At 45.7% G+C, this 26,605-nt stretch overlaps 1 protein-coding gene across 1 annotated transcript in view; it reads right to left on the bottom strand.

Annotated features, from left to right (window-relative positions):
* Positions 1–8,355: 8,355 nt before the first annotated feature.
* LOC120049072 (laminin subunit beta-1-like) overlaps positions 8,356–26,605 on the bottom strand; it is a 30,115-nt gene continuing 11,865 nt past the window's right edge. The window contains exons 8-35 of the mRNA XM_038995321.1: positions 26,434–26,497; positions 25,658–25,860; positions 25,303–25,423; positions 24,800–24,988; positions 24,306–24,482; positions 24,082–24,194; positions 23,909–23,988; positions 23,583–23,718; positions 23,342–23,500; positions 23,029–23,165; positions 22,737–22,857; positions 22,307–22,493; positions 21,777–21,920; positions 21,334–21,565; positions 20,987–21,150; positions 20,360–20,584; positions 20,050–20,267; positions 17,452–17,548; positions 14,424–14,793; positions 13,926–14,110; positions 13,540–13,781; positions 13,217–13,423; positions 12,826–12,970; positions 12,397–12,604; positions 11,824–11,965; positions 10,783–10,959; positions 10,370–10,529; positions 8,356–10,082 (exon numbers count right to left, since the gene is read on the bottom strand). Coding sequence (XP_038851249.1) covers positions 9,946–10,082; positions 10,370–10,529; positions 10,783–10,959; positions 11,824–11,965; positions 12,397–12,604; positions 12,826–12,970; positions 13,217–13,423; positions 13,540–13,781; positions 13,926–14,110; positions 14,424–14,793; positions 17,452–17,548; positions 20,050–20,267; positions 20,360–20,584; positions 20,987–21,150; positions 21,334–21,565; positions 21,777–21,920; positions 22,307–22,493; positions 22,737–22,857; positions 23,029–23,165; positions 23,342–23,500; positions 23,583–23,718; positions 23,909–23,988; positions 24,082–24,194; positions 24,306–24,482; positions 24,800–24,988; positions 25,303–25,423; positions 25,658–25,860; positions 26,434–26,497 — 4,740 coding nt within the window. The 3' untranslated portion in view covers positions 8,356–9,945. The remainder of the gene's footprint in view (positions 10,083–10,369; positions 10,530–10,782; positions 10,960–11,823; positions 11,966–12,396; positions 12,605–12,825; positions 12,971–13,216; positions 13,424–13,539; positions 13,782–13,925; positions 14,111–14,423; positions 14,794–17,451; positions 17,549–20,049; positions 20,268–20,359; positions 20,585–20,986; positions 21,151–21,333; positions 21,566–21,776; positions 21,921–22,306; positions 22,494–22,736; positions 22,858–23,028; positions 23,166–23,341; positions 23,501–23,582; positions 23,719–23,908; positions 23,989–24,081; positions 24,195–24,305; positions 24,483–24,799; positions 24,989–25,302; positions 25,424–25,657; positions 25,861–26,433; positions 26,498–26,605) is intronic.

Here is a 26,605-nt window from a genome sequence, read left to right as displayed (position 1 = left end):
ACTGTTCTGCCTGCGGCTATGGAACCCTGACCTGTTCACCGGACGTGCTACCTGTCCCAGACCTGCTGTTTTCAACTCTCTAGAGACAGCAGGAGCGGTAGAAATACTCTTAATGATCGGCTATGAAAAGCCAACTGACATTTACTCCTGAGGTGCTGACTTGTTGCACCCTCGACAACTACTGTGATTATTATTATTTGATCCTGCTGGTCATCTATGAACATTTGAACATCTTGGCCATGTTCTGTTATAATCTCCAACCGGCACAGCCAGAAGAGGACTGGCCACCCCTCATAGCCTGGTTCCTCTCTAGGTTTCTTCCTAGGTTTTGGCCTTTCTAGGGAGTTTTTCCTAGCCACCGTGCTTCTACACCTGCATTGCTTGCTGTTTGGGGTTTTAGGCTGGGTTTCTGTACAGAACTTTGATATATCAGCTGATGTAAGAAGGGCCATATAAATAAATTTGAGTTGAGCTGCATTGTGAATTCACGTGGAATTTTATTAATTTCTTAACGTTGAAAAGGAAAACCAAAAAAAGGGCAGTTTAAAAGTTAAGAAAATGTTTACATTCGTCACATTCCTAGTCCACAGATACTGACACGCGATAGTCCGGCGTCCCATTGTGACCTACAGTAACTACATACCTGAGACCACCATACAAAATTCCTAACTAATGCAGCGCCATGTACTCAACTTGAATGTGTTGACAGTTGGAGAAATTGCTTGAGTAGTGCTCAGAATTTGAAAAGTATGAAAGCCAACGGTCCAATATTCTAATAACCTGCTGTCCGTATGTGTACAAGTTTTGACTATGATAGATGCTTTCGTTCTTGATGGTAATGGATAAAGTCATTAATAGCACAAAATTCCCTGCTCAATTTCTGAAGGTCTTATGCATGAGGTGTTTTACACAGCATGTTTGGGCCGGGCTGGGCCTTTCTCTGCATGCAGCCTTGGCTTGGCAGCCATGAGGCACAAGCTCTACAAGCCATGAGGGTCACTATCACTGAGAAGCATTGAGGGAGTATGATTTAGTGCACCGGGCTATGGCCCATGACGTAAACGTGCAAAAGCAGTGAGGGAGGAGCGCCCTTCACAAATTGAACAATAATCTACACCGCTCGGTCATGTCGTCAACATGGCAGCATGATGCATCATTCAGAAGCATGCATCTCACTGGGAAGGCTGATAAAGCATTTAAAAAAAAAAATCTAAAGCCACCAATTTTGCATGTGGAAACACAGATAAGAGTCATGACACCTATTATCGCAGATTTTTCTGAATGGTTTCTGTAGTTAGAAAGAGATAAGACACGCATTCCTGCAACATTATTTTGTTGAAAGGCAATTTGAACTCAAATTGATTGCACCCAAAATTGGCCATTTCAATTTATAGGATTCATATAATATTCATTAAATATAACATTCAACATCCAATTCGGGCTAAACCACTTCAGTCATTGTTAAGGAATCCAAATAAATGGTCAAAAGCCACCCACGGACCACCCAAATGGCCAGTATACAGTATCAGTTTTCTATGTAAGACAAGTAGTATTTAGCTGCGGCTTGGAGTATTGTTTATTCATACTATGTAATGTATTCTCACTGAATTTAGTGATTTTTTTTCCACTGCTCAGAGAAGTGATCCATGAAAGTTGCTTGCATTTCCCCCTCACAAATGAGTGTGAAGGTACCAGGTTATACCCACTAGGTGCCACTGTTCTTTCGGTTACTGCCACATCCTTTATCAATTTTCCTGGTGTCTTGTGTTTGTTAAATTGACCCTTTGCAACTTTGGGTAGAAAGCCAATAGCTTTAGCTCATGATGAAAATGAATGGGGTGGTCATCTTTCCAATTCAAGCCAGTCCTCCATGAAAGCAATTCAAACACACACAAACTGTCCTTCGCTTCGGCTTAATCTGTTTCTGTTCTTCAGGTTTCTTTCACATGTTTTCACTCTCAAATCATTCGTTTTTTTATAGAAAAACAACAAAATGGGGTGTTCTAAGTCCACAACAATCCTCAAAACCATCAGGAAACCCATTTTCAAGTCTGGTAAAAATGTAAGACATTTTTCTTTTTGGGTGTAGTTACCCTTTAAAGCAAGTATGCACCACCAATAGACAGTTGTTCGGATAGCAATGTTTTTGTAGAGCTCATCTGATTGCAGAATTAGCTAAACAAATCGCCACTGAATTTATGCAAACAATCATGATATCATTCTGCCAGGTAGGCATAGGCTACTTTGCAGTTAACATTTAATTTAAAAGGTTTTTGGGAAAGCCTTTCCATCTCTACCAGAAGAAAGTTATCATTAGCATCATTGCTAACGGCTACACTAAGGGCAGACATATGCGTGCACCGCAAACACACAAGTGCATTCCTGTGCCATTTCAGAAAGTTGCATGAAAATATTAAATCACTGATGAATGTTGTTCATGTCTTATGATTAACTTGGTCAAATGAATACATTTTCTAATAAGTTCAATACATGGTTTTATATTGTTGAATTCGCTATAATTGTAATGATTCCATGTCTGCATTCGCCGCTACTCAGATTTTATAGGGCCCTATGTATAGTGTTTAGCAATGGTATTGGTTTGGATTTAATAATAAATGTCACTAATCAAACAGATTTTCTAATAATTTAATTGAAAAACATGTGATGGTATGTAATGGTTTATAATTGTATTAATTTATTAGGATTGTCGAAACATTGGAGTCACCTGCCCATTTCTCCATCACATTTTTGGGCTTGTAGGAAAAGTCTTCATATGAGAACTGCACCATAAGGACAGCCCTCTTAGACAGCTGCCATTTGCTGGACTATTGGGGAAGAGTTGGGTTAAAGCAATAGGTTGCTAAGAGGAGGACAAACTGAATTGGTTTCATGGAGGACTGGCTTGACTTGTGAGGATGACCACACTATTTTCATCATGAGCAAAAGCTATTGGTTTTCTACCCAAATTTTCATTTAAAAAAAAGTTTGATCCATTTAATAAACTCAAGAAAACTAGCAAAATTGATTAAAGGGTGTAGCAGTAACAGCAGCATCTAGTTGGCAAAACCTAGTACCTTCACACTAATTTATAGGGGAAAATGCAAGCGACTTTAATGGCTAATTTCTCTGAACAGGGGAAAACCTCATCACCAAATTCAGTGAGAATACATTACATAGTATGAATAGACAATACTCCAAGCCACAGCATGGGTACTATATTTATTGAATATTATATGAATCCTATAAAATGTAAATAGACAATTTTGGTACAATCAATTAGCTTAATTTGTCAGAGTTCAAGTAATATTTTAACAAAACAATGTCTTCTCTTATCTGTTTCTAACCACAGAAACAATTTCAGAACCACCTGAGATGGTGGGTGTCGAAATCCTCTTGTGCTTTTTGAGGTAGAACCACATTTGTCGTTACTACACGTGCTTAACCTACATCACCTCACCATCAGTCAAAACTGGGCACCTGGCTCACGCCCGGGAGGCAGCCCGCTTCCAAAACGAATGCAATCAACACTAACCCGATTCACCCAGGGTAGGCCCGGGGCATTAATCAAATCCCCTCATTGTATCATCATCATCTCCCAGCCACCTAGAGACCACAGAGGGTGGTGACCTTAGATGGCCTATCAGCCTGCCACTACAGTGCCAGGGCTACACAACCATAGGCACAAACCACTTAACCAATCCCTCACCACTTCATCATAAGCAACCAGTCCTGCAGTTAGGAGGCAGAAGAGGATACTTAAATATACCTAAATGCACATTAACAGTTCTCTCCTTGACTAAAGGATTTTCCATTCGTTTTTCATGGACTGCGATTTATTTGTTTTGTGTGTGTGTGTGTGTGTGTGTGTGTGTGTGTGTGTGTGTGTGTGTGTGTGTGTGTGTGTGTGTGTGTAAAATACAGCTGAGGCATAGAAATGGATGACGTCTTTAAAAGCTTAATATTCCCTGCTCAATGTCTTTGTCTTATCCATGAGGTGTTTACACAGCATGTTTTGGGCTGGGATGGGCTGGACTGTGCCTTTCCCTGCATGCAGCCTTGGCCTGGTAGCAGTGAATGAGGCAGTGGCTTAAGATGGTCAATCAGAGGCATGGCATCATCACCTCTCAGCCACAGAAAGACATAACAGGTGTCAACCTCAGATCGCCTCTCACTGCAGATGGCCCGTCAGCGGGCAAGTACACAACAGGCATCAGCATTTCTATATTTACTGCAAAAACGGCTAAATTGAGCAAATATCCAGATCTACAGCAGATCTACAGCTTTTCATTAGACTGAACACTCAGAACACTAGCAGCTATCTCAAGGAGAAGCTATTTAATATTGAATGGTGTTTATTCACCAGATTATGGCTTCCTGTTAAGATCGTCAAGAATCCCAGATCAGAGCCTAAAGAAAGACTCACTAGTACCGACTGTCTGTGGTACATAGCCAATTCTGTCAATTGAACATTTTGGATTCTCAGACGGACTAAAGAATCAAGGGGAAACACTGGCAGAGAGGATCCAGGCTACAGCTCACTAGCTATCTACTCAGTCACAGTCTGACGGCACATGCACAACGTAGAGTTAAAATCAGCAATGACAGCATCTCTAGACATGGATAGGATTCTATAGATAAAATATATGCATGTTCATACAGCCTTCAGTAGCTTAATAGACATATTACATGATGATAAAGTCTAGTTTCCTACCAACTTGAACGAAAAAGAAAACAGGAACCTTGACATTTTCAACAAGTGCGTTCACTCGCTCGGGCATAAAATAGCATTATTTCAGTATAGTTTGTAGATCATATCATTTTGGTATACATAATTGTATAAAACATGCCAAATATGTTGATGCAGAGGTTTGGGATTCACTAAATACAAAGAAAATCTGATTGATAAGCCTAATTAGGAGCGCAGGTGCGTGTAACAATGTCCTAGCTGCATGCGGGAATTCCCTTTTCACCCCAAACCAATCAATAAATCACAAGATATTAATGAACAGATCATTGCCGCACACCGTTACCGACTACCCCGTACCCCGTGTACTGTAGCAAGCAAACAGCCCTGACTGCAACGCGCTAATTAGCCTGCGCAAATAAATATAACCAGCGGCTGAAATACGCTAACGTGCTCGAAGTAACCGTTTCGTTTGTAAGGTGAATGATTCTTTTCAGCTGAGAGCGGTGGACCGAGAATAAAAATACATGCACATAGACACCACATTTAACTACGGACAGCATCAATATTTCTGTAATGTTTTACCTTGGTATCTGGTAACACAAAGTGTTTGGATGATGCTCCCCTTGCGCTCGTGTCACAATCCTCACCAGCTCGCGCTTCAGAATCCACCAGTCTCCTTTGTATCCCACAATGCATGCTGGGAGCTGCAAAATGCATCCATTCCCTGAGATCCCCTGGTTACCTCATTGGTCAATTAATTTGTGGTATTTAATAGCATCCCTCATAATTTGTTTGACTTGTGGAATATAAATATTTTATATTTCAATGATGTGGCAGCATTGAATTTTCAGTTCAGACAAATCAAGTGCTGAGAGATAAGAAAGACTCCATGTAGGTGTTTTATCTGCTACTGATTTCCAGGGAAGCCCTACTTCCTTGAAAACACACACACACGCACACACACACACACACACACACACACACACACACACACACACACACACACACACACACACACACACACACACACACACACACACACACACACACACACACACACACACACACACACACACCACAGAAAAAACACAGAAAATATTTATATTCATTTGGAATCATATATCTTGTGTAGGCTTAATAAATATTTGGATTTCAGACAGAAGTAATAATTTCTGTTATGTATATTCTTGGGACACCGATGTGTTTTAGCCTATCCAGAGTCAGACCACAATCTCTTTATGGCAAATATTAATTCAATTACCTTTGCAAAATGATGCCCTCCACAATTGTAACATACTTGTTTACTGTCTCAATGCTCCCTATCCCATACACTCTTAGACAAAAAGGGTTCCAAAAGGCTTCTGCAGCTGTCCCCATAGGATAACCTTTTTTGGGTTCCATGTAGAACCCTCTGTGAAAAGGGTTCTACATGGAACCCAAAAGGGTTCTACCTGGAACCAAAATGGTTCTACCTGGAACCAAAAGGGTTTTTCAAAGGGTTCTCCTATGGGGACAGCCAAAGAACCCTTTTTGATTCTAGATAGCACCTTTTTTTCTAAGCGTGTAGGGCCAGAGAACCTGTCACACAAGACTACACTTCACCATTACTTTCAATGATCATTCCGGGATTGAATGAGTCAAAGCTCTAGCTCTCAAACTTAATGCCCTTGCTTAGTGCTGTGTAATAACTAATAATGACGCAAATTCCTGATTTTTATTATAAACATTTACATCTTTTATTTGTATTGGGCAACGCCTCTTTTAGTAGGCTAAATGAAAAGACGTTGCCTCATATTGGAAACTTTCCAGAGTGACTGGATTGGAAACTTTTAATTAATTAAAACAATGCTGGCTGAATTAACTAAAGCCTAAATCTTTGATTGTTTATATGCTAATTCGAATTTAGTGAGCAGTTCCTTGCTCATCCTTCCAGGGAAAAACACAGTACATTCACAAATGCTGACTCCCATTGATTCCCTTAGTAAAGATATCATTGTCCCTATAAGCAGACTAATTAATTTCAGGCATAATACAAATATCAATTGCTTGTTGGGTTGATAACAGAGGCATTAGAATGTAACTATAAAACATTCAAAGAGTTCCAATGTCAATTGCATTTGAGCTTCATAGCAAGTCAGTGGTTTGAAACGTTTCAAGATCACAGTATTAGTATGATGCAAGATGCAGTGTGACTTACTCCCTTTATCAAAGTCATGCAGTATTTTTTTTTTAACGGCTTGAATTCGAGGGTTGTCATTTCATTGTGAGCGAGCGTTCAGAAGTTCAGTGACAACAACAACAAACACTAAATTGATTCTGAATATTTCAAATGCAACAACTATTTGATTTTATACCCAGCCTGCAACGTTGGAACGTCTGCCAAAGTTCAGCTTTAGATTTCAAAGCGCTTTTGACACCCAGCCCACTTATAATTTTTTTGTTGTTGTTGCGTCCACTGAAATTTACCACATCAATCAATAGTAGACCACTGCCAGAGGAGACTCTTTAATGAGCTTATTAGTTTAAATTATTCACTGCAGAGGAAAACCACGCTTTTTGCTCTTTTATTTGGATATGATATTTAGGAGTCTCTTTATATCCAGTAATTGATAGTTTCATGTTTTAGCACCTTGTACATTCCAGTATTGAGTCAAATTGTGTATGATGGCTGGCTCTGACGCATAAAATAAGGTGTGTTGCACAGTGTCCAATGATTTGAATCAACAATGCCATTCCATGTTTAAATCAGCAGACACCTACCTATGTCATGAGAAATCACAGCGGATCCTCGTAGGAAAGTGTCATCCATTCCATGGCCATTAATCCTAAAGTAACCTGGCAGACTTCCAAGCCCTCTCCAACTTTCCTCTGCAACAACCTGCCTTGTCTTGGAGCAGACTGGGTTACTGTGAAGCACTTTGTGACAAATGTTTTTTTCAAAAGTGCTAATTAAATCAAAAGTTTATTTGATTGATTGATTCTCTCTCTCTCCCTTTAACTTGCTCTCCCTACCTCTCTCCCTCTCTCTCTCTCCTTTTCTCCCTCTAACTTGCTCTCCCTACCTCTCTCTCTCTCTCTCTCCCTATCTCTCTCTCTCTCCTTTTCTCCCTCTAACTTGCTCTCCCTACCTCTCTCTCTCTCCCTTTCTCCCTCTAACTTACTCTCCCTACCTCTCTCTCCCTTTCTCCCTCTAACTTGCTCTCCCTACCCCTCTCTCTCTCCCTTTCTCCCTCTAACTTGCTCTCCCTCTAACTTGCTCTCCCTACCTCTCTCTCTCTCTCTCTCCCTCTCTCTCTCTCTCCTTTTCTCCCTCTAACTTGCTCTCCCTACCTCTCTCTCTCTCCCTTTCTCCCTCTAACTTACTCTCCCTACCTCTCTCTCCCTTTCTCCCTCTAACTTGCTCTCCCTACCCCTCTCTCTCTCCCTTTCTCCCTCTAACTTGCTCTCCCTACCTCTCTCTCTCTCTTTCTCTCTCGGTCCCTCTCTCTCTCCTCTCTGCAGCCCTTCTATGGTCTGGCGGCTGCTCTAAAATGGTTCCTCACCATCTTCCTGCTGTAAGTGTATCAGAGAGATCAGAGCAGCGTCATCAGCAGTACAATGACTCGGCACAAAGTAAGGTAAACACATCTCAGACCCCAGTGGGAATGAGCCAAGGAGAGCGAGGAAGGAGTCATATTTAATTAATATCTCATATCAATTCAGGAAAACCACACTCTACCACATTTGCATACACATGCTGATATTGAGAAGTGCCCCGTGGCCAGCTACATGGGAACCACATCATTCTCCTATCCGCCCGGCAGCTGTAGTCGTCTCCAGGCCCAGTGGCTGCTAATCAAATGGTCCAAACAGGAAGGTGATGTTAGGGCCGGTTAAGGTCAATGGCTGTTTACTGTCGTACGATGGATGGGCTGACCAGCCTGCAAGGCACAGCTGTGTTTTTCTACAGGATAGCTCTATTTAGTTGTTCTGCAAGTGGATGATGAGGTTAGGCATGGTATAAGGTTTTCGGAGTGTCATCCATGCAAGCTGATGAAAAAAATATGTGTCTAGAACGAGGCATTGCACTGCAGTATGACTTTTGTGATGTATTAAAATTATATAATTGTACAAGCATTCACATCACACAGTTAAACCACTGTACCATAAATAGTGTACACAGGGGAAGGGACCGGCTGGACCACTTTCTAAAGCAATTTATCTCACAGATATGCTGGAGTGGGGTTAATATGTGAGGGAAAACAGTGATGCCTGACTGATTTGCAGCACTAAATGGAAAGAGCTCATTTCAGAGGGAGGGAAGGCCGCCATATTGATTGCTTTCTGCCAAATCTCATTTGATGAAGAGGTCCAGGCGGGAAACACTGCTGGTGCCATTTGTATCTCATTTGCTCAGAGCAAGTCTGAGTCACTGGGTGGAGATACAGTGTGATGGTGACAGAGGAGGAAACCCTCCGGAGAGGAAGGAGGGATTCATGGGAGGATGAGAGAGATGTTCATTATGCTCAACAGGATCAGCCTGAGGAAAGAACTGTTCAGAATCACTGATCTACAAATCACCTTGCATCAATATTGTGAGAGAGAGAGAGAGAGCGAGAGAGAGAGAGAGAGAGAGAGAGGTGGGCAGAGACACTGAGGGTGTAAGAGAAAAGGCAGGAGAAAGACAAGCAGAACTCTAACTGCCCAAATTGATTAGAAGGTAGGCTGTTTTAGAGTATGTTTTCAAATGAAATGGATTGTCTAGTTAAGCCTACAATGACAGTGAATGAGTAAGGTTGTTTCAGTTGGCAGAGTGAACAGCATGTTATTACAGTTAAAAGTGATGGAAGTACATTTGCCTGTAATTGAATTGGACTCCATAATGGAAAACTAAGCTGAAATTGTGTATGTGCTGATACTCCCTAGAGATGATGAAAATGCAGCAAAAAGAGGGTACAGTTTTTTCAGATTGCCACTAGGGGAAAGCAAACACCAAATACTGTACATTTCAAGAATCTAAAATCATGAAATCTATGTGCAGTCTTATGGTTAAAACATGTATTACTTGTGATAATAGCTTATATGGCTTAGAGACCCATTTCATACAGAAACAGTTTTTTTATGGAATACTTGGTTCTTAGTGGTAAAATACTGCTTTTGGTCTTTGGAGTCTCCTGAGTGATTGTCATATTATCTCTTTGACACTAAAGAAGACATCGTCATAATCTCTGGTATGACATCCGGCAGGCATTGCCAGGGATACTGTTGGCATGGTTACCCTAAGAACAGGTGCTGTAGACCATTACTTTCTGGCTGATGTCATTGAGCAGCTGGCGTGCTGTTTTCTCCAGCCCGGCCAGCTGAACTGTCTTGGCCTCCAGAGTACGCTGGTTGGCCGCATACGACCTCTCCAACTCTGGAAACACACAGTGATGTCATTAGAGAGTAGGTGTGTGTGTGTGTGTGTGTGTGTGTGTGTGTGTGTGTGTGTGTGTGTGTGTGTGTGTGTGTGTGTGTGTGTGTGTGTGTGTGTGTGTGTGTGTGTGTGTGTGTGTGTGTGTGCATGTGTGCGTGTGCAAATGCATGCATGCGTGAATTTATGCTTGTGTCGTGTGTGTTAGCACGTTGGTTTGTGTGTGTGTGTGTGTGTGTGTGAACGTGCATATGTGTGCGCATGTGTGTGGGTGTGCGTGTGTGTGTTACCTCTGAGTCTCTGTAGTTTAACACTGGTCTGGGTGAGCAGCTCCTTGGCCTCCTGCTGCAGTAGCTCTGCCCTCTTCCTGGCGTCAGACACGCCCTCTGCCTTCGTCACCACCAAGCCCTCCACAACACTGTATTTACCCTTCACCTCCAAGTCAAACTCCTACATGCAATAAAACACACACACACACACACACACACACACACACACACACACACACACACACACACACACACACACACACACACACACACACACACACACACACACACACACACACACACACACACACACACACACAAAGCAGAAAGCACATTGAGAATGGGTACCAATATAATTGGCAGGTAAAATTCTGGGCTGTGTGTGTGCATGTGCGTGCGTCTATGTGTGTGTGTGTGTGTGTGTGTGTGTGTACCTGCAGGGCCTGCTCCGCGTCCTGCCTGGCGGTCTCAGACAGTCTCTCAGTGTGCTGTGTGCGGTGGCTGGTGCCCAGGCTGCTCTCTCTCAGCAGAGTCACGTCTCTCTCCAGCTGCAGCAGACGCAGTGTGGCGTTACTCAGACGCAGCTCCGACTCCGCCATCTCCGACTCCACCTGTAAACACGCAAACACATGTTAAAATGTATTCAAGCACAGACGCAAACACACACACACATGTATTGGTCTTCTATCCTCGTGGGGACCTATTTTCCCTAACCATAAGCCTAACCCTAATCTTACCCCTAACACTAACACTAACCTTAACCCGTAACCCTAACTCTTAAGCTTAAAATAGCCTTTGTTCTCATGGGGACATGGGAATTTTCCTTGTTTTACTAACCTTGTGGGGACTTTGGGGAATTTTTAGTCCCAACAAGGAGTCACCAGCCCACACACATACTCATGTAAGCATGCACTGTCACGCCCTGACCTTAGAGAGACGTTTTATTTCTCTATTTAGTTAGGTCAGGGTGTGATGTGGGGTGGGCATTCTATGTTTTGTATTTCTGTGTGTTTGGCCGAGTGAGGTTCCCAATCAGAGGCAGCTGTCTATCGTTGTCTCTGATTGGGAATCATACTTAGGCTGCCTGTTTTGCCACCTTAGTTGTGGGTAGTTGTCTGTGTTAGTGGCCTGTATAGCCCTAGTCAGCTTCACGGTTGTTTTTTGTTTTGTTGGCGACATTCAAAATAAAGTGAAAATGTACGCTCACCACGCTGCACCTTGGTCCGGTCATTTCCACCCTGACGACGTTCGTGACATGCACACACAGATGCAAGCACCACACATCACACAATACACACTTTTCGAGACCTTGTATGGAATGTGTATTTCTACAAAACTCCCACATATCTCTCTCTACAATGCATAGGCTGAAAACCCTAAAAACATGGGCTAATATAATAAAACGTATAACACAATCAAGAGAAGTGCCCCTGTGTGCTTAGACACAACTGAAGCCCTGGTCAGAGGTGACTTACAGATGTGATGAGGTCAAGTGTTCCCCTGGTGTTGTTGTGGGCCTGTTTGACGGCATCGATGGCAGCATTCTGAGCAGGCTCAGTCGTTTCCAGAGCTTCCTTCACCAGGGCAGCTGTCTCCTTCATCTCAGACACCTCCTGACTGAGAGGAGATTGTATGTGAATTTGTTAATGTGGTTCTGTGTGCATTTATTAGGGAAAGGGGAGAGTCAGTTGTGCAACTGAATGCCTTCAACTGAAATGTGTCTTCCACATTTAACCCAACCCCTCTGAATCAGAGCAGCGCGGAGGGCTGCCTTTATCAACATCCACGTCTTCAGCACCCAGGGAACAGCGGGTTAACTGCCTTACTCAGGGGCAGAACGACAGATTTTTACCTTGTCAGCTTGGGGAGTGTGTGTATGTGTGTGTGTGTGTGTGTGTGTGTGTGTGTGTGTGTGTGTGTGTGTGTGTGTGTGTGTGTGTGTGTGTGTGTGTGTGTGTGTGTGTGTCTGCCTGCGTTCGTGCATGCTATGTTTGTGTGTACGTGTTTGTGTGTGTGTGTGCATGCGTTCATGCGTGCGTGCATCTTACCTGGCGGTGCGAGCCTGCTCCAGCAGCCTCTCTGCAGTGTGTATGTCGTTGGCGCTCTGACTGAGGATGTCCTCCACGCTGGTGAGGGTTCCCACCCTGTCTCTGATCTCCTTGGTCAGGGCCTCCAGCTGCTCGGACGATGTAGGCATCTCCAGGGCCAACACCTCATTTGACACCGCTTCAATAACCTCCACTTTGGCACGGTCGTCTGTCACCGTGGAAACAGAGCTAATTAGACTCAAAGAGCCATAAACAGGTGATCTACCACAATCAATTACAATCAGTTCTAATCACAAGCATAACCAATCATGCACACGAGGAAAGAAGAGCTGGAGCCCTGATTGTCTATGAATCAGTGATTATTTAGTTAGTCTGTACAGTACAGTGAAAGATTGAGGCCTGCTCTTTGAAAAATGTGTGTATACTCACTAGTGAGTAGGTCTCGTATCTCCTTGATGAGGCTGCGGAGCTGCTCGTTGCTCTCTTCCACTCTATCTCGGCTCTGGTTGGACTTCAGCAGCACCTCTTGAGCACTCAGCTTGACCTCGTCCGCACGCACATTCACCTCCCACACCTAGAGGGCGCCACAGGACATGTTAACTCAAACACAGTAAGGTAAACACTCCTCAACAGACCAATGCTTGTGCTGGAGCAAGCAGATATTCTATGCTCTTTAGTTACTATGATAATCATGTAAGATGACCTGACTATATTCATGTAGGGCTGAATCATAACCAAACATCAGCTGTATTACACAAAGTTATATGCGTGAATCTCAAAATAGGATTTGGCCCGGAGTGTAAAAAACTACAGTTCCCACCATCCTGGAGAGCTTGTCCACTTCCTGCACGGTGGAGAGGATTTCCTGGTCGAAGTCCTTGGCTGTTTTCAGAGTGCTTTGTGTCTGTGTGACCAAACCGTCACACCCCTCCCCACCACAGCGAAGGGTGCCGTCCTCCGACACACACCCCACCCCTCCACAGGGGGACGCAGCACACCCCTCCTCCCCCCCAGCCGCTCCACATGTCTGCACAGAGAGAAAACACACCAATCGGGTTAGAGCACTGTAAAACCAGGGACCAATCAAAAAGCAGTATGGTGAAGAAGTGCGATGATAATTGGCTACTGATAGGTCAGACTTACCTGCTTGCTGAGCTCTGATAGGTCAAGAGTGTTGAGCTCTGTGGCGAGCCTCTCCAGTCTCTCTGTGTGTTTCTGTTGTCTCAGGTCAAACTCCGCCTGGTTCTGGCTCAGTCTGGCCTCCGCTTGGCGCCGTAGTGTAGCCGACTGTTCCAAAGTGTTGTCAGGGTAACTGGTGGACTGATTGGCACGGATCTCCGCCCTCTTAGACTCCAAGTGGGCCTTGGTGATGGTGTCCATCGCTCCTGCCATACACACACACACACACACACACACACACACACACACACACACACACACACACACACACACAAGGCACAGGGGTGTGTCAGAACTAGTAATGATATCATGCATACTGTACCCCCTCTCTTTTCTCCCTCCTCTCTCACCCTCTATGTTAGAGTTCTTCACAGTCTTTATGTGGTCTCGAATGTCTGTGACTGTTCTTTCTAGCTCTTGGGCCTGCTTTCTCAGTGCGTCCAGACTGGCCTCGGTGTCGTTGGCATTGACAACGAGACGGGACAGGGAATCCTCTGAGACGTTCAGCCTCTCGTTCAGGCCTGCCACCAGCTCACTGTTACAGACACACACACACACACACACACACACACACACACACACACACACACACACACACACACACACACACACACACACACACACACACACACACACACACACACACACACACACACACACACACACACACACACACACACACACACACACACACAGAGAATAGTATTTTCATTAGAGTTGACATGGACTGATCATAACATCAAGCATCCAAACAGAACCCTTGGCACGGTGTGTTTCAATGTGTAAATGTGTGTAATCAGGTGCGTGTTTGTGTGTGTGTGCAAGCGCACGTGTTTGTGTGTACATACGTGGCCTGCTGCATCATCTGTTGTACATCTTCCATCTTCTGTATAGCAGGGTTGTTCTCTACTATCGCACTGATAGCATTAGCACTAATCTCCAGACTGCTAACGGTGTCTTTGTACGGCGCCGTCACCCCACTGGTCTGGAGCTCTGTCACATGATCCTTCAAACGCTGAGTCTGATTGGACAGTTCCCCTACCACGCGGTCCCACTCGGCAAAGCACTGGTGGCATCGTTCGCAGGCGGGGAACGTCCCATGGTACCCTCTGGCACACTCGTTACACCGGGGTCCAGACACACCCTCCACACACACACACTGGCCGGACGAACGGTGGCACTGCTCGCTGGCGATGCCACGCAGGTCACAGTCACACGCTGGAGGGAGAGGGAGAGAAAGCGGAAGAGGAGAAGAGAGAAAAGGGTTAAGCACATACACATACCTATAGTTGACTTGAGGTGAAAACAGTTGTGATGATGGAAAGGAAATGAGGGTACAAGGAAATGAACTCATAGTAATATGATAACAGGTCTGTGGCCTTTAAAAGCCCCCCCTAGGGAAAAAGAGGTATTGAAAAACGACATTATTAATGTCTCAACAGTCCTGCGCTGCGAGTAAATAAACCCACAGGTAGCCTTGACCTATAAACTCTATCCCCATTTTGACCCCCCCCCCAGTCTGAAGCACAGCAGAGACAAGCCCTCTAACCTCTAGAGTGGAGGAGAGGAGAAGGAGAGGAATAGAGTGATGGAGTAAGTCACAGTGAAAGAATGTGGGGAATGGAGAACAGGGAAGGGTGTATATAAGCGGTTAGCAGCCATTACTGTTGCCTAAGCTTTTGAAGAGGGTGATTGATGCACCAAAAAAAAAAAAGATTCAACATACAATTATAAAGCAACCAGCTGACATTTGATGTACAAAACATTAAGAACACCTGCTCTTTCCATGGTATAGACTGACTATGATCCCTTATTGATGTCACTTGTCAAATCCACTTCAATCAGTGTAGATGAAGGGGAGGAGACGGGTTAAAGAAGGATTTAAGCCTTGAGACAATTGAGACATGGATTGTGTACGTGTGCCATTCAGAGGGTTAATAGGCAAGACAAAAGATTTAAGCGCCTTTGAACAGGGTATAGTAGTAGGTGCCAGGCGCACCGGTTTGTACCAAGAACTGCAACGCTGCTGGGTTTTTCACACTCAACAGTTTCCCGTGTTTATCAAGAATGGTCCACTAACCAAAGGACATCCAACACCTTGTAGAGTCCCGAAGAATTGAGGCTGTTCTGAGTGCAAACGTTTGGAGTCTTGTACACTCAGTGTAGCTGAACCAACATACATTCTTAAATTGAATCGTATGTTTACTCAACTTTGAATTTTAGGTTGAGTGAACATACAATTCAAGTTGAGCACGTATTCTACATTATTTGTATATTTCCCAGTGTAAAATGAACTCTTTATTACAATACATTACATAGGTATATCGTAAGGCCTTTCTTTGAGGGCCTAGTTACACCCTAACACGGTGGTCTGAAACTCCTGTTTTACAGCCTGCAAGTCACATTATCCTGGCTTGCAAAGTGATGTGTAATTCCTTTTGGAGTTAATCACCTGCAACGGCTGCCAAGGTAGTCGTTCTCAGTTAGTTCACACACACACACACACACACACACACACACACACACACACACACACACACACACACACACACACACACACACACACACACACACACACACACACACACACACACACACTGCCTTGTGGCTGAGCCCTGCTTATATGGTCACCATGACCCAGAGTGCTCAGGCTTAGGACTGCAACCGCTATTGTTACACTGTCAACACAACCACATACTACTGATACCTACTGTGACGGTAGTGAACCTAAACATGACATGAATGGCTGACAGTAACATGAGTGACCACACCACTATACACAAAGGCGGTCATGAACAGGTAACACGATAATCACAGCCACACACATGTGGTTGGGTTGAGCGTGTACCAATGGCCGTGACGTCTTAATTCACACACACACACACAGACGCCGTCGTCAAGCCTGTCACTTTAACCTCTGACCTCTTAAATCAGACCATGGCATGACCCTCTTAACCCAGATGTGGTGTCAATCCTCAAAAGTGTCTCTCTTTCTCTCTCTCTATGTCAAACACACACACGCACTCATACACATACACACACATGCATGCAGTATACACACAGAGCGATGATAGGGCGAGGACAGCGCCAGGAGGCCAGACTAACTTTACAGGCAGTTTGGGAATACTGCAGGAATTCCTAAGCCACAGGAATAAGACCACGACAGGATTCCTCTGATTGCTGGGAACATCTGCCTCTGATTCTCACATGAGCCAAGGAGTTATTCCCAGAATTTCACTCTCAAAATCTCTACCCCCCCCCCCTCTCCCTCGCTCTCTCCCTCTTTCACTGTCTCTCTGAGGGTGTGCCAACTTCTATAAGACATACATTTCTCCAGATGCGGTGATTGATTGAAACTGGCCTGTTTGTCAGTCAGTTGTTCAGCAGACAATAAACCATGTAGAGATGTAGACAGGGAGGAGTAATTTAGAGCCAACTAACACCACACTGACACACACACACACACGCACACGCACACACACACACAAAACAACACGGAAGCATGAACGCCACTTCAGTGTCTCCAGAGACATCCACTCTGCTGAAGTCTGATAACACACACACACACACACACACACACTTCCAGCCCAGTCACTCATGGGAACCACCGGTCATGAGAACGAGACCGTGAGAGGCTGTTTACTCCAACTCTAAGAGACCGATTCAAAACACACAGAACCCCTCTCTAAGAGTGTTTCTCCAGGCCCCAGTGAATTCAGAGAGAGAGACCCACTTGGAGAGGAAGCAATGGCGCTCTTAGATACCCTGTTGCACATGTTTCAGCTTCATGATGTTTAAGGCAGTCATGGGAAGGAATCCCACACACATACTTTCTACTTTCTACTGCTACTCAAAATCCCAGCCAGAGTTACTTACCTTGACATTTGACCTCAGGGTCTCCCCAGAACTTATCTCGGCACTCGTTGCATTTTCTTCCCCCGAAACCTGACCTGCACGAGCACTGCCCTGACAGCTAGAAAACACACAACACAAGACAACACAACATGTCAGCATTATGAACATGCAATATACCCTGAGTGTACAAAACATTAAGAACACCTTCCTGATTTTGAGTTGCCCCCCCCCCCCCCCCACACACTTTTGCCCTCAGAACAGCATCAAATTGTCGGGCGTGGACTTTACAAGGTGTTGAAAGCGTTCCACAGGGATGCTGGCCCAGGTTGACTCCAATGCTTCCCAGAGTTGTGTCAAGTTGGCTGGATGTCCTTTGGGTAGTGGACCATTCTTGATACACATGGGAAACTGTTGAGTGTGAAAAACCCAGAAGCATTGCAGTTCTTGGCACAAACCGGTGCGCCTGGCACATACTACCACACCCTGTTCAAAGGCACTTAAATATTTTGTCTTGCCCATTCACCCTCTGAATGGCACACATACATAATACTTCGTCTTAATTGTCTCATGGCTTAAACATCCTTCTTTAACCTACCTCCTCCCTTTCATCTACACTGATGGAAGTGCCATTATTAATAACTTTTCATGTTCAAAATGGTGCACTCTCCTTAAACAATAGCATGGTATTCTTTCACTGTAATAGCTACTGTAAATTGGACAGTGCAGTTAGATTAACAAGAATGTAAGTTTTCTGCCAATATCAGATATGTCTAGGTCCTGGGAAATTGTCTTGTTACTTACAACCTCATGCTAATCGCATTAGCCGACATTAGCTCAACTGTCCCGTGGAAGGGACACCGATCCCGAAGAAGTTTTAACAAGTGACATCAATAAAGGATAATCGCTTTCACCTGGATTCACCTGGTCAGCCTATGTCATGAAAAGAGCATAATGTTTTGTGCACTCAGTGTACCATCTCCAGGTTAGAGGAGGGTCTTCTTGCTACACACTGTACAAATGGACAGTGGCCTGTATTGTATACAGAGTTTCAGAGTAGGAGTGCTGACCTAGGATAAGATCCCAGGTCAAGACAAGTTTTACGTTAATGCAGTGTATTGAAACTCATGGTATACAGGCCACATCAGGCCTGCAAGTCACATTATGCTGGCTTGCAAAGTGTTGTGTAATTCCTATTGGAATCAAGCCAGAGTGGGGATATCCAACATTTGGAATTTGTATTCACCCGTAACCTGCACTCAGAATAACTGCCAGGGTTGGGAAGACTAAGATATGAGACTACCTAAAGCAGGGTTTCCCAACTGGCGGCCCACGTTTCGCCCACCTAGTTTTCTGATCTAATTTTTTTAATTTTTTTTTTATTGTTGGACATAAAATATTGTAAAAACACCAGTAAATCAGCTCAAAGGGATTTTTATTTTGGAAATCTGTTCATAAATATTCACAATCATAATAAAGAGATATTTGTGATTGTATACAACTGTAAACAAGCTTTGAAATTCTTCTGTTTTAGTCAAATATTATTGCGGTCAATTTGCAGTCTACAAATTATTTGTATTCATGTTCCAGGCCCCCTGACCATCCACTTAAGAAAAAACCATCCAGTTGCTAAATGTAGTCGATGATCCCTGAGCTAAAGCATCTAAACTGAACCCCTTTTCAGTAACGGGTCAAATAAATCCAAGTAACAGATTGGATTAGGTTAGAAAATGTATGTTATTTATATTTGTGTGGCATAATATTAATTAATCAATTCACATGCAAAAACATAGATATTGAAACGAACAATTCTAAAAAATCTACTTGCAATAGAGCATGCTGGGAAATATGATAAAGATGGGTGTGGTTTTGGTTCAACTCTGGTTACTTACACCAACACTGGGGTTCTTTTACACCACTGAGTGTAAAAATGTTACATTGAAAATCAACACCAGGTAACACTGGCCAATTGTGTGTGTGCTGTGTGTAGATGGGTTGGGTGACAACATGGGGTGTGGGGGTTGTTTTGGAAGGATGGGGTATTTGATTTTATTTAACCTTCATTTAACTACGCAAGTCAGTTAACAACAAATTCTTATTTACAATGACTGCCTACCAAAAGGCAAAAGACCTCCTGCGGGGACAGGGGCTGGGATAAAAAAATATAAATAAATCACATATAAATATAGGACGAAACACACATCACGACAAGAGAAACAACACAACACTACAAAATGAGAGACCTAAGACAACAACATAGCAAGGCAGCAACACATGACAACACAACATGACAACAACATGGTAGCAACACAACATGGTAGCAGCACAAAACATGGTACAAACATTATTGGGCGCAGACAACTGCACAAAGGGCAAGAAGGTAGAGACAACAATACATCACGCAAAGCAGGCACAACTGTCAGTAAGAGTGTCCATGATTGAGTCTTTGAATGAAGAGATTGAGATAAAACTGTCCAGTTTGAGTGTTTGTTGCAGCTCGTTCCAGTCGCTAGCTGCAGCGAACTGAAAAGACGAGCGACCCAGGGATGTGTGTGCTCTGGGGACCTTTAACAGAATGTGACTGGCAGAACGGGTAAGGGTGAGGACAGTTGTGGCTCTCACCTCGTTGCACGACGTCCCAAAAGAGTGGGTTGGGTCACAGTCACAGGTCTGGCAGCCCTGTCCGCTTCCAATGTTGAACGTATCAGGGGCACAGCTGTCGCAGTTCTGGCCAATCACGTTAGTCCGGCAGGGACACTGGCCAGTCTGCAGGTCACAGTGACACTCCCCCGGGGACGGACACGTCTCCGACGTTGTGCCCACTGAATAACACATACACTCTGTGGAGAGAGAAAGACAGTTACACACACACACACACACACACACACACACACACACTACATATATACACACACTGTCTAACTGTACTCACTCCTGCAGCTCTGGCTGGCGGCATTGCCGTAGTAACCCAGCTTGCAGCGCTGGCAGCCATAGCCCTCGGTATGGTGCAGGCATTTGAGGCAGACGCCTGTGCGAGCGTCGCAGGACCCCGGGTCCAGCTGGTCGATGTTGTCGTTACACTGGCAGGGCAGACAGCGGCCGCTGGGCACCTGGGGGTTACCATAGTGACCTGGGGCACACTCGTCACACCTGGCTCCTACGGAAGAGAAGGAAAGGTGAATTCCGAACTGTTTACACACACAGACACACACACACACACACACACACGCACACACCTACAGTTATAGATCTGTAAGGAGGCAGAACTGTCCATTGGCTGCAGTGAGTAGTACAGTGCAGTCATGGCACAGGTTGTAAACACTCATAAAACAGTCATAGAACAATCGTAAACAGTCGTAAACAGTTACAGGCAGTGGACTGGCCTCCTGTTCCAGTGAGAGAGGTATCTGTGGGATCTCTCACATACTCACTGTCCCTGTAGTTACTACCTGCCCATTATGACCAGGAGCAGAGGGGATTCTGCTAGCTCTGTCATTTCAGGGAAAATGTGTACTAGGACTGGGAGAACAATGTATGTAGTACAATGTGTGTGTCTAACCTCTGTATCCAGGGCTGCAGACACAGACCAGCTGGTAGTTGTTGGCGGTCTGGTAGCAGCTGTCTGCGTACTGGCGCCCGCTCCCCGGCCCGTCGGGACACATGCAGGGGCGGCAGTGACCCCCCAAACCCAACACTGGGTCGCCATGGTAACCATCCAGACACCTGTAGGCACGGGGTAAGACATGATAAGAGGCACGGTAAACACTCACACACACACACGCTTGGTACTGATAAGAGGAAGCATGACAGTGAAATATGTAGCTGTGCCCTGCACTGTGGTTTGGTGTGTGGTATATTAGCTGGCTATAATTTGAATATGGTATATGGTATAATTTCACACAGTACCTTTCACACATGTGCCCGGTGGTGAAGGCGTGGCAGCCCTGGCACTCCCCAGTCTGAGGGTGGCAGTAGTCGCTGTTGCCATTGCACTGACAGGGCTGGCATTGAGGGAAGCCCCAGTAGCCTGGCAAGCAGTGGGCACACTGACGCCCTGACGCACCTGGAATACACTCACACTGACCTGTGGCCTCGTGGCAGAAAGCGTTCACAGAGCCCGTAGGACTACACTCACAGCCTGGGGAGAGAGGAGGGAGAGGAGGGAGGGCGTAATAGGGAGAGGGGAAGGAGGGGTGGAGCAAAGAGGAAGATAAGAGGGGAAAAGAGAGTGGGAAAGGGATAAAAAAATACCACACTTTTGAAGTTGGAATTTCAACCGCAGTCTCAAAATAACCCTCTCCCTGACATTTAACCTCTAACCCCTGACCCCATGCTTGTCTGTCACTCACGTCTGCATCCTAAGGGGCTGAACAGGAAGGTGGCGGGGGCACAGCGGTCACAGTTCCTGCCTGCCACGCTGGGCCGACACTGGCACTGCCCGCCGCTGGGGTCGCACACTGCACTGAGAGAGCCCTGGGAGTCACACTGGCACGCTATAGAGCAGAAGGGAGAAAGGGGGGAACGGGAGAGAGTAAAAGAGGGGGGAAGGATAGGGGAGGGGAGAAGAGGGAGGAGGGAAGATGTGTGAGAGAGAGAGAGAGAGAGAGAGAGAGAGAGAGAGAGAGAGAGAGAGAGAGAGAGAGAGAGAGAGAGAGAGAGAGAGAGAGGAATGCAGAAATGGGAGTTGTTGTTGTTGTTGTTTGAGTATTAGGAATGCTTCAGGAAGCAAATTATTGTTTATTAATGATAAACAGAGACAGACACACGGAAAACATGCACTCATAGACACACACACAAACATACAGACTACCCCCCCGTCCCATCCCGCCCCTCCATCGAACCCTACACACACAGCCCCCCCCCCAGCCCCGTTTCCTACCCATAGCCCCCTGGTGTAGCAGGGCAGACACACTGAAGATGTAGTTGTTGCAGATGTCCGTCATGGGGCTCTTGATGACGCTCTGGCTGCTCTCCAGACAGCGGTACCTCTGGAACGTATCCCACGCCCCCTCGCCCTGAGAACCCTCAAACAACAGTAGCTCACGCACCCGCGGAATCAACACCAACTAGAGGGAGAGAGAGGGGAGGAGGGAGGGAGGGAGAGAGAAGGGGAGGGAAGGGGAGGAGGAGAGTAAGGAAGAGACAGATAAAGACCGAGGGCTTGTCTTAGAGATAGTACAAGTCTGTTATTCCACACTCCATTGACTATAACATGACTAGTGTAGGGATGTTTTCCATAATGACTCGTGTGTTAGTGGAAACTACAGTTCATCAGACTAGATGGAGCGTGGTTTGTGACTGTTACTTACGGAGTCGATGAGCGTGTAGGGGCTTTGGACGTCACTGAGAGAGGAGTAGAGAGGCAGACTGAGACGCACCGTGTAGTTCCACCCCTTCTCCAGACACACAGGCCTCGGGAGCAGCACATGTCTGAAACACACACGCAGAGGAGAGCACGGTTGAAACGGTAGAGGCGGCGTGCCGGTGTGTGTATGTGTGTTTGTTTGCATGCGTGCGTGTGTGTAAAGATGGTGTATGAAGGTGGAGGCAAGGGTGTATTGTAGGGACCAGGGAGGAGATGTGTGTCACTTGGGCACCTACCTGGATCCTGGAGGAAGAGACACTAACTGCTGATCTCCTCCTTGTAGCGTGTTTTCACATGGACTGGCTGGCTGTTCCACTCTCATTGAGTACGGACGTATCACTCTGATCTCCACCTGCTCCCACTGCTCCGGCAACTACAGCAACACACACATCAGACACACAATATCACACATTGCAGACGGTAGAGAAAACCGCGTGGGAGTATGTGTGTGCTTGATTGTTTTGTTATGTGTGTGTGTGTGTGTGTGTGTGTGTGTGTGTGTGTGTGTGTGTGTGTGTGTGTGTGTGTGTGTGTGTGTGTGTGTTTTACCTGTGGTTCATAGCGGATCAGCATGTCGTAGTCCATGGAGTCAGGTAGGTTGTTGATGTGGAACTCCAAGTGGGCTCCCTCAGGTACCTTGACAAACCCCGCCCCTGTCCAGGTAGGACTACGGTTCGGAGGAGAGGGCCTGGGAACCACCGTCACACCCTGAGAGAGAGATATGACACATTTAGAAAGACAAAGGCAGAGAGATTGAAAGCGAGAGGTCAACACACACACACACACTCACAGGGCCGTGCTTGGCGTCCTCAGCCTCATAGGTGTAGTGGTCCAGGGCGATGAAGTAGAATCCTGACTCCACCTGGTCACAACGCCTCCCATACATGTGTTCTCGACACTGACACTGGCCTGATATCGGAGAACAACTAGAGGGGAAGGAAGAGAGATAAATAGGGAGAGCAACAGAATGAGAATAACTGATTGTTAGTGAATATCCAATACCTACAATTACATTTCCGCAACCATGCATTTTTGGGCGGGGTGGAATTATGAAGAGTAGTTGTGCTGTGATTGGATCATGTGAGTAGAGACATGGTGTGATTGGTTGAAACATACTCATTGTTGACGGCTCCGCCCTGGTCGCAGTCACATGGTCTGCAGCCGTCCATGTCATTACTCAGGCCCCAGTGTTGCGGCTGCAGGAACAAAATAATAGAGTCATAAATAAACACACACACACACACACACACACTGCAGACACACAGTGATGTGGTCGGTAAGTCCCTCACCAGACACCGGTCACAGTTCCTGGCGGTGACAAGGCGTTTGCAGAAGCAGTTTCCTGTGTCCATGTCACATGGGCTTCCTCCAGGCAGTGTGCCCAGGGGATTACAGGTACACTCTGCCAAAAACACACACACACATCAAATAAACAATGAGAGACAAAAATATAGGTGTGTGTGTGTGTGTGTGTGTGTGTGTGTGTGTGTGTGTGTGTGTGTATTAGACTCACGCAGGCAGCCGTTTGGTCCCTGTCCCAGGCCGTAGTGTCCCTGTCTACAGTGGTCGCAGCGCTCTCCCTCCACACTGGTCTTACAGCGACACTGTCCTGCTATTAGACCAGCAGACACGTCTGTCCTGCCGTCACACACACCACCCTGCAGGGAGCCCGTCGGGTCACAGCTACACGCTACAGACAGAGGGAGAGGGAGGGAGGTGAGTGAGAGAAAAAGACAGGAAGGAATGTGAGGGGACAGGGAGGGTAGGAGGGAGAGTGATGAGGCAGTTGAAGGAGACAGACAAAGAAACAGAAAGAGTTTGGGGAGGGTATTGGAGAGGGAGAGACGAAGGAGAGAAAAAGAAGAGAACAGAGACTCCAACAGTGTTAAGTTCAGAGACAGAGATCAAAGGGAGAGTTGAGAGTTTAAACTTGATAGGTCAGAGGTCATAGGTGAGGCCAGCAAACTCCTGGCCCTTGTCATAGGTCACAGACAGACGGTGACGTACGTTCACAGATGTTGGGGTCTCTCAGGTGTCTTTCGGGGTGCTGGTAGTAGAAGGGTCTGCACTGCTCACACTGACGCCCCATGGTGTTATGTTGACACTCATCACATACTCCTCCACTCACGTTCCCCGTAGACAGATACACAGCCATGTCAAAGTGACATGACCTGGAGTGGTAGTTACACTCGCACACTGGGAGAAGGAGAGAGAGACAGAGGGAGATGGTGAAGGGAGATGGGGGCAGAGAGAGAGAGAGAGAGAAATAGAGAGAATATTTTGTTTAAACGTATTTCGCACTTCAAAAGACACGACCAACAGGACGGAATGAGGGAGATTCCCCCTGTTGAATATTTTTGACATATCTGGAACAGAATGATCCAGACTCTGTATATATCTGGTACAGTGTGATCAGTGTGTGTGTGTGTGTGTGTGTGTGTGTGTGTGTGTGTGTGTGTGTGTGTGTGTGTGTGTGTGTGTGTGTGTGTGTGTGTGTGTGTGTGTCTCACTCTTGCAGGCATTGGTGTTGCGTCCCTCTGCAGGCCTCCAGGGCAGGTCGTTGTAGAAGTCCTTACAGTGCTCACAGTTCAGACCCTCTGTGTTGTGGTTACACATACAGTGACCATGGACCTGGATACACACACGCACGCATGCATGCACACACACACGCACAGAAAGAGCGAGATCGAGAGAGAAAGAAACACTAGTGTTAGAGTTGCTAGTCCCAAAGACAAGAGAAAAGCACCTACTCGAGTCATCTCCCTCTTAACGGTCACACAACCTATTAGGAGAATGTGTGCATGTCGTGTGTGTGTATGTTGTATCGTGTGTGTGTGTGTGTGTCTGCGTGTGTGTTTCACTCACCATGCCCTCTGTGCCTACGTGTATCCCATCGACAGGGGCGCATTTGGAGGCATGTCCGTAGCAGAAGCAGTTGCCGCGGACGACCATGTCGAAGAGGGCGTAGTAGTATTTCTCCGTGACCTCGTCTCTGGAGTCCAGCAGGTTGTCACCCAGTGTGTGGAGCTTAGTGAACTGGACACGCAGGTTAGTGATCTTCAGCATGTCTACACACACATATGGAGACACATACACACACACACACACAATCAGGATAAAGGCACACTTGCCAGTCCTAATGCAACGGCCCATCTAAAACAGCAGTGGTACGTTATAGGAATGTTTCTGTAGGTTACTGTGCCTTTATATTAGGTTCTGGATCTTCTCCAAGCTCATCTCTACGACCTCTGACCCTAAAGACGTGGGATCCTCCTTCGAAAGGCTCCCTACACCCTACACACACATTCACCACATACGTAACATGAGGGGCCCTCTGTGTAAGTGTGTAAGTGTGTGTGTGTGTGTGTGTGTGTGTGTGTGTGTGTGTGTGTGTGTGTGTGTGTGTGTGTGTGTGTGTGTGTGTGTGTGTGTGTGTGTGTAGCTTCTACATGTGAAATTCCATAAGAGGTGTCAGGATAACCTGACCTCTAACCCCTGCCCTGCTGTGTTGCCTTGACTACCGCCACTACTCAGACTTCGGTTATTACACTGAGAAAATGATTTGTTGCAGTACTAACTGGATCATATGTAGCTAATGAGATTTCCCACTTCTGGCCTGGTGTTGTACTGTAGTTACTTACTCTGTATCCTGGGACTGTAAGGGTCTTCAATCTCAAACGCTGGGTCCAGCACCCTGAATATCACCTGATCGAGAGGGGGAGAGAGGGATGAAGAGAAGGATTGTAAAAATAAAAGTTTACTGGGTTATAATTCAATGAGAGACTAACTCTGAATCATTCTGGAGCCACAGCT

Source organism: Salvelinus namaycush, chromosome 6 (genome assembly GCF_016432855.1).
Source record: "Salvelinus namaycush isolate Seneca chromosome 6, SaNama_1.0, whole genome shotgun sequence".
In the NCBI taxonomy this organism is placed as follows: domain Eukaryota; kingdom Metazoa; phylum Chordata; class Actinopteri; order Salmoniformes; family Salmonidae; genus Salvelinus; species Salvelinus namaycush.
The sequence above is the reverse complement of the archived record's forward strand: the minus strand, read 5'-3'. Positions and strand labels throughout refer to the sequence as shown.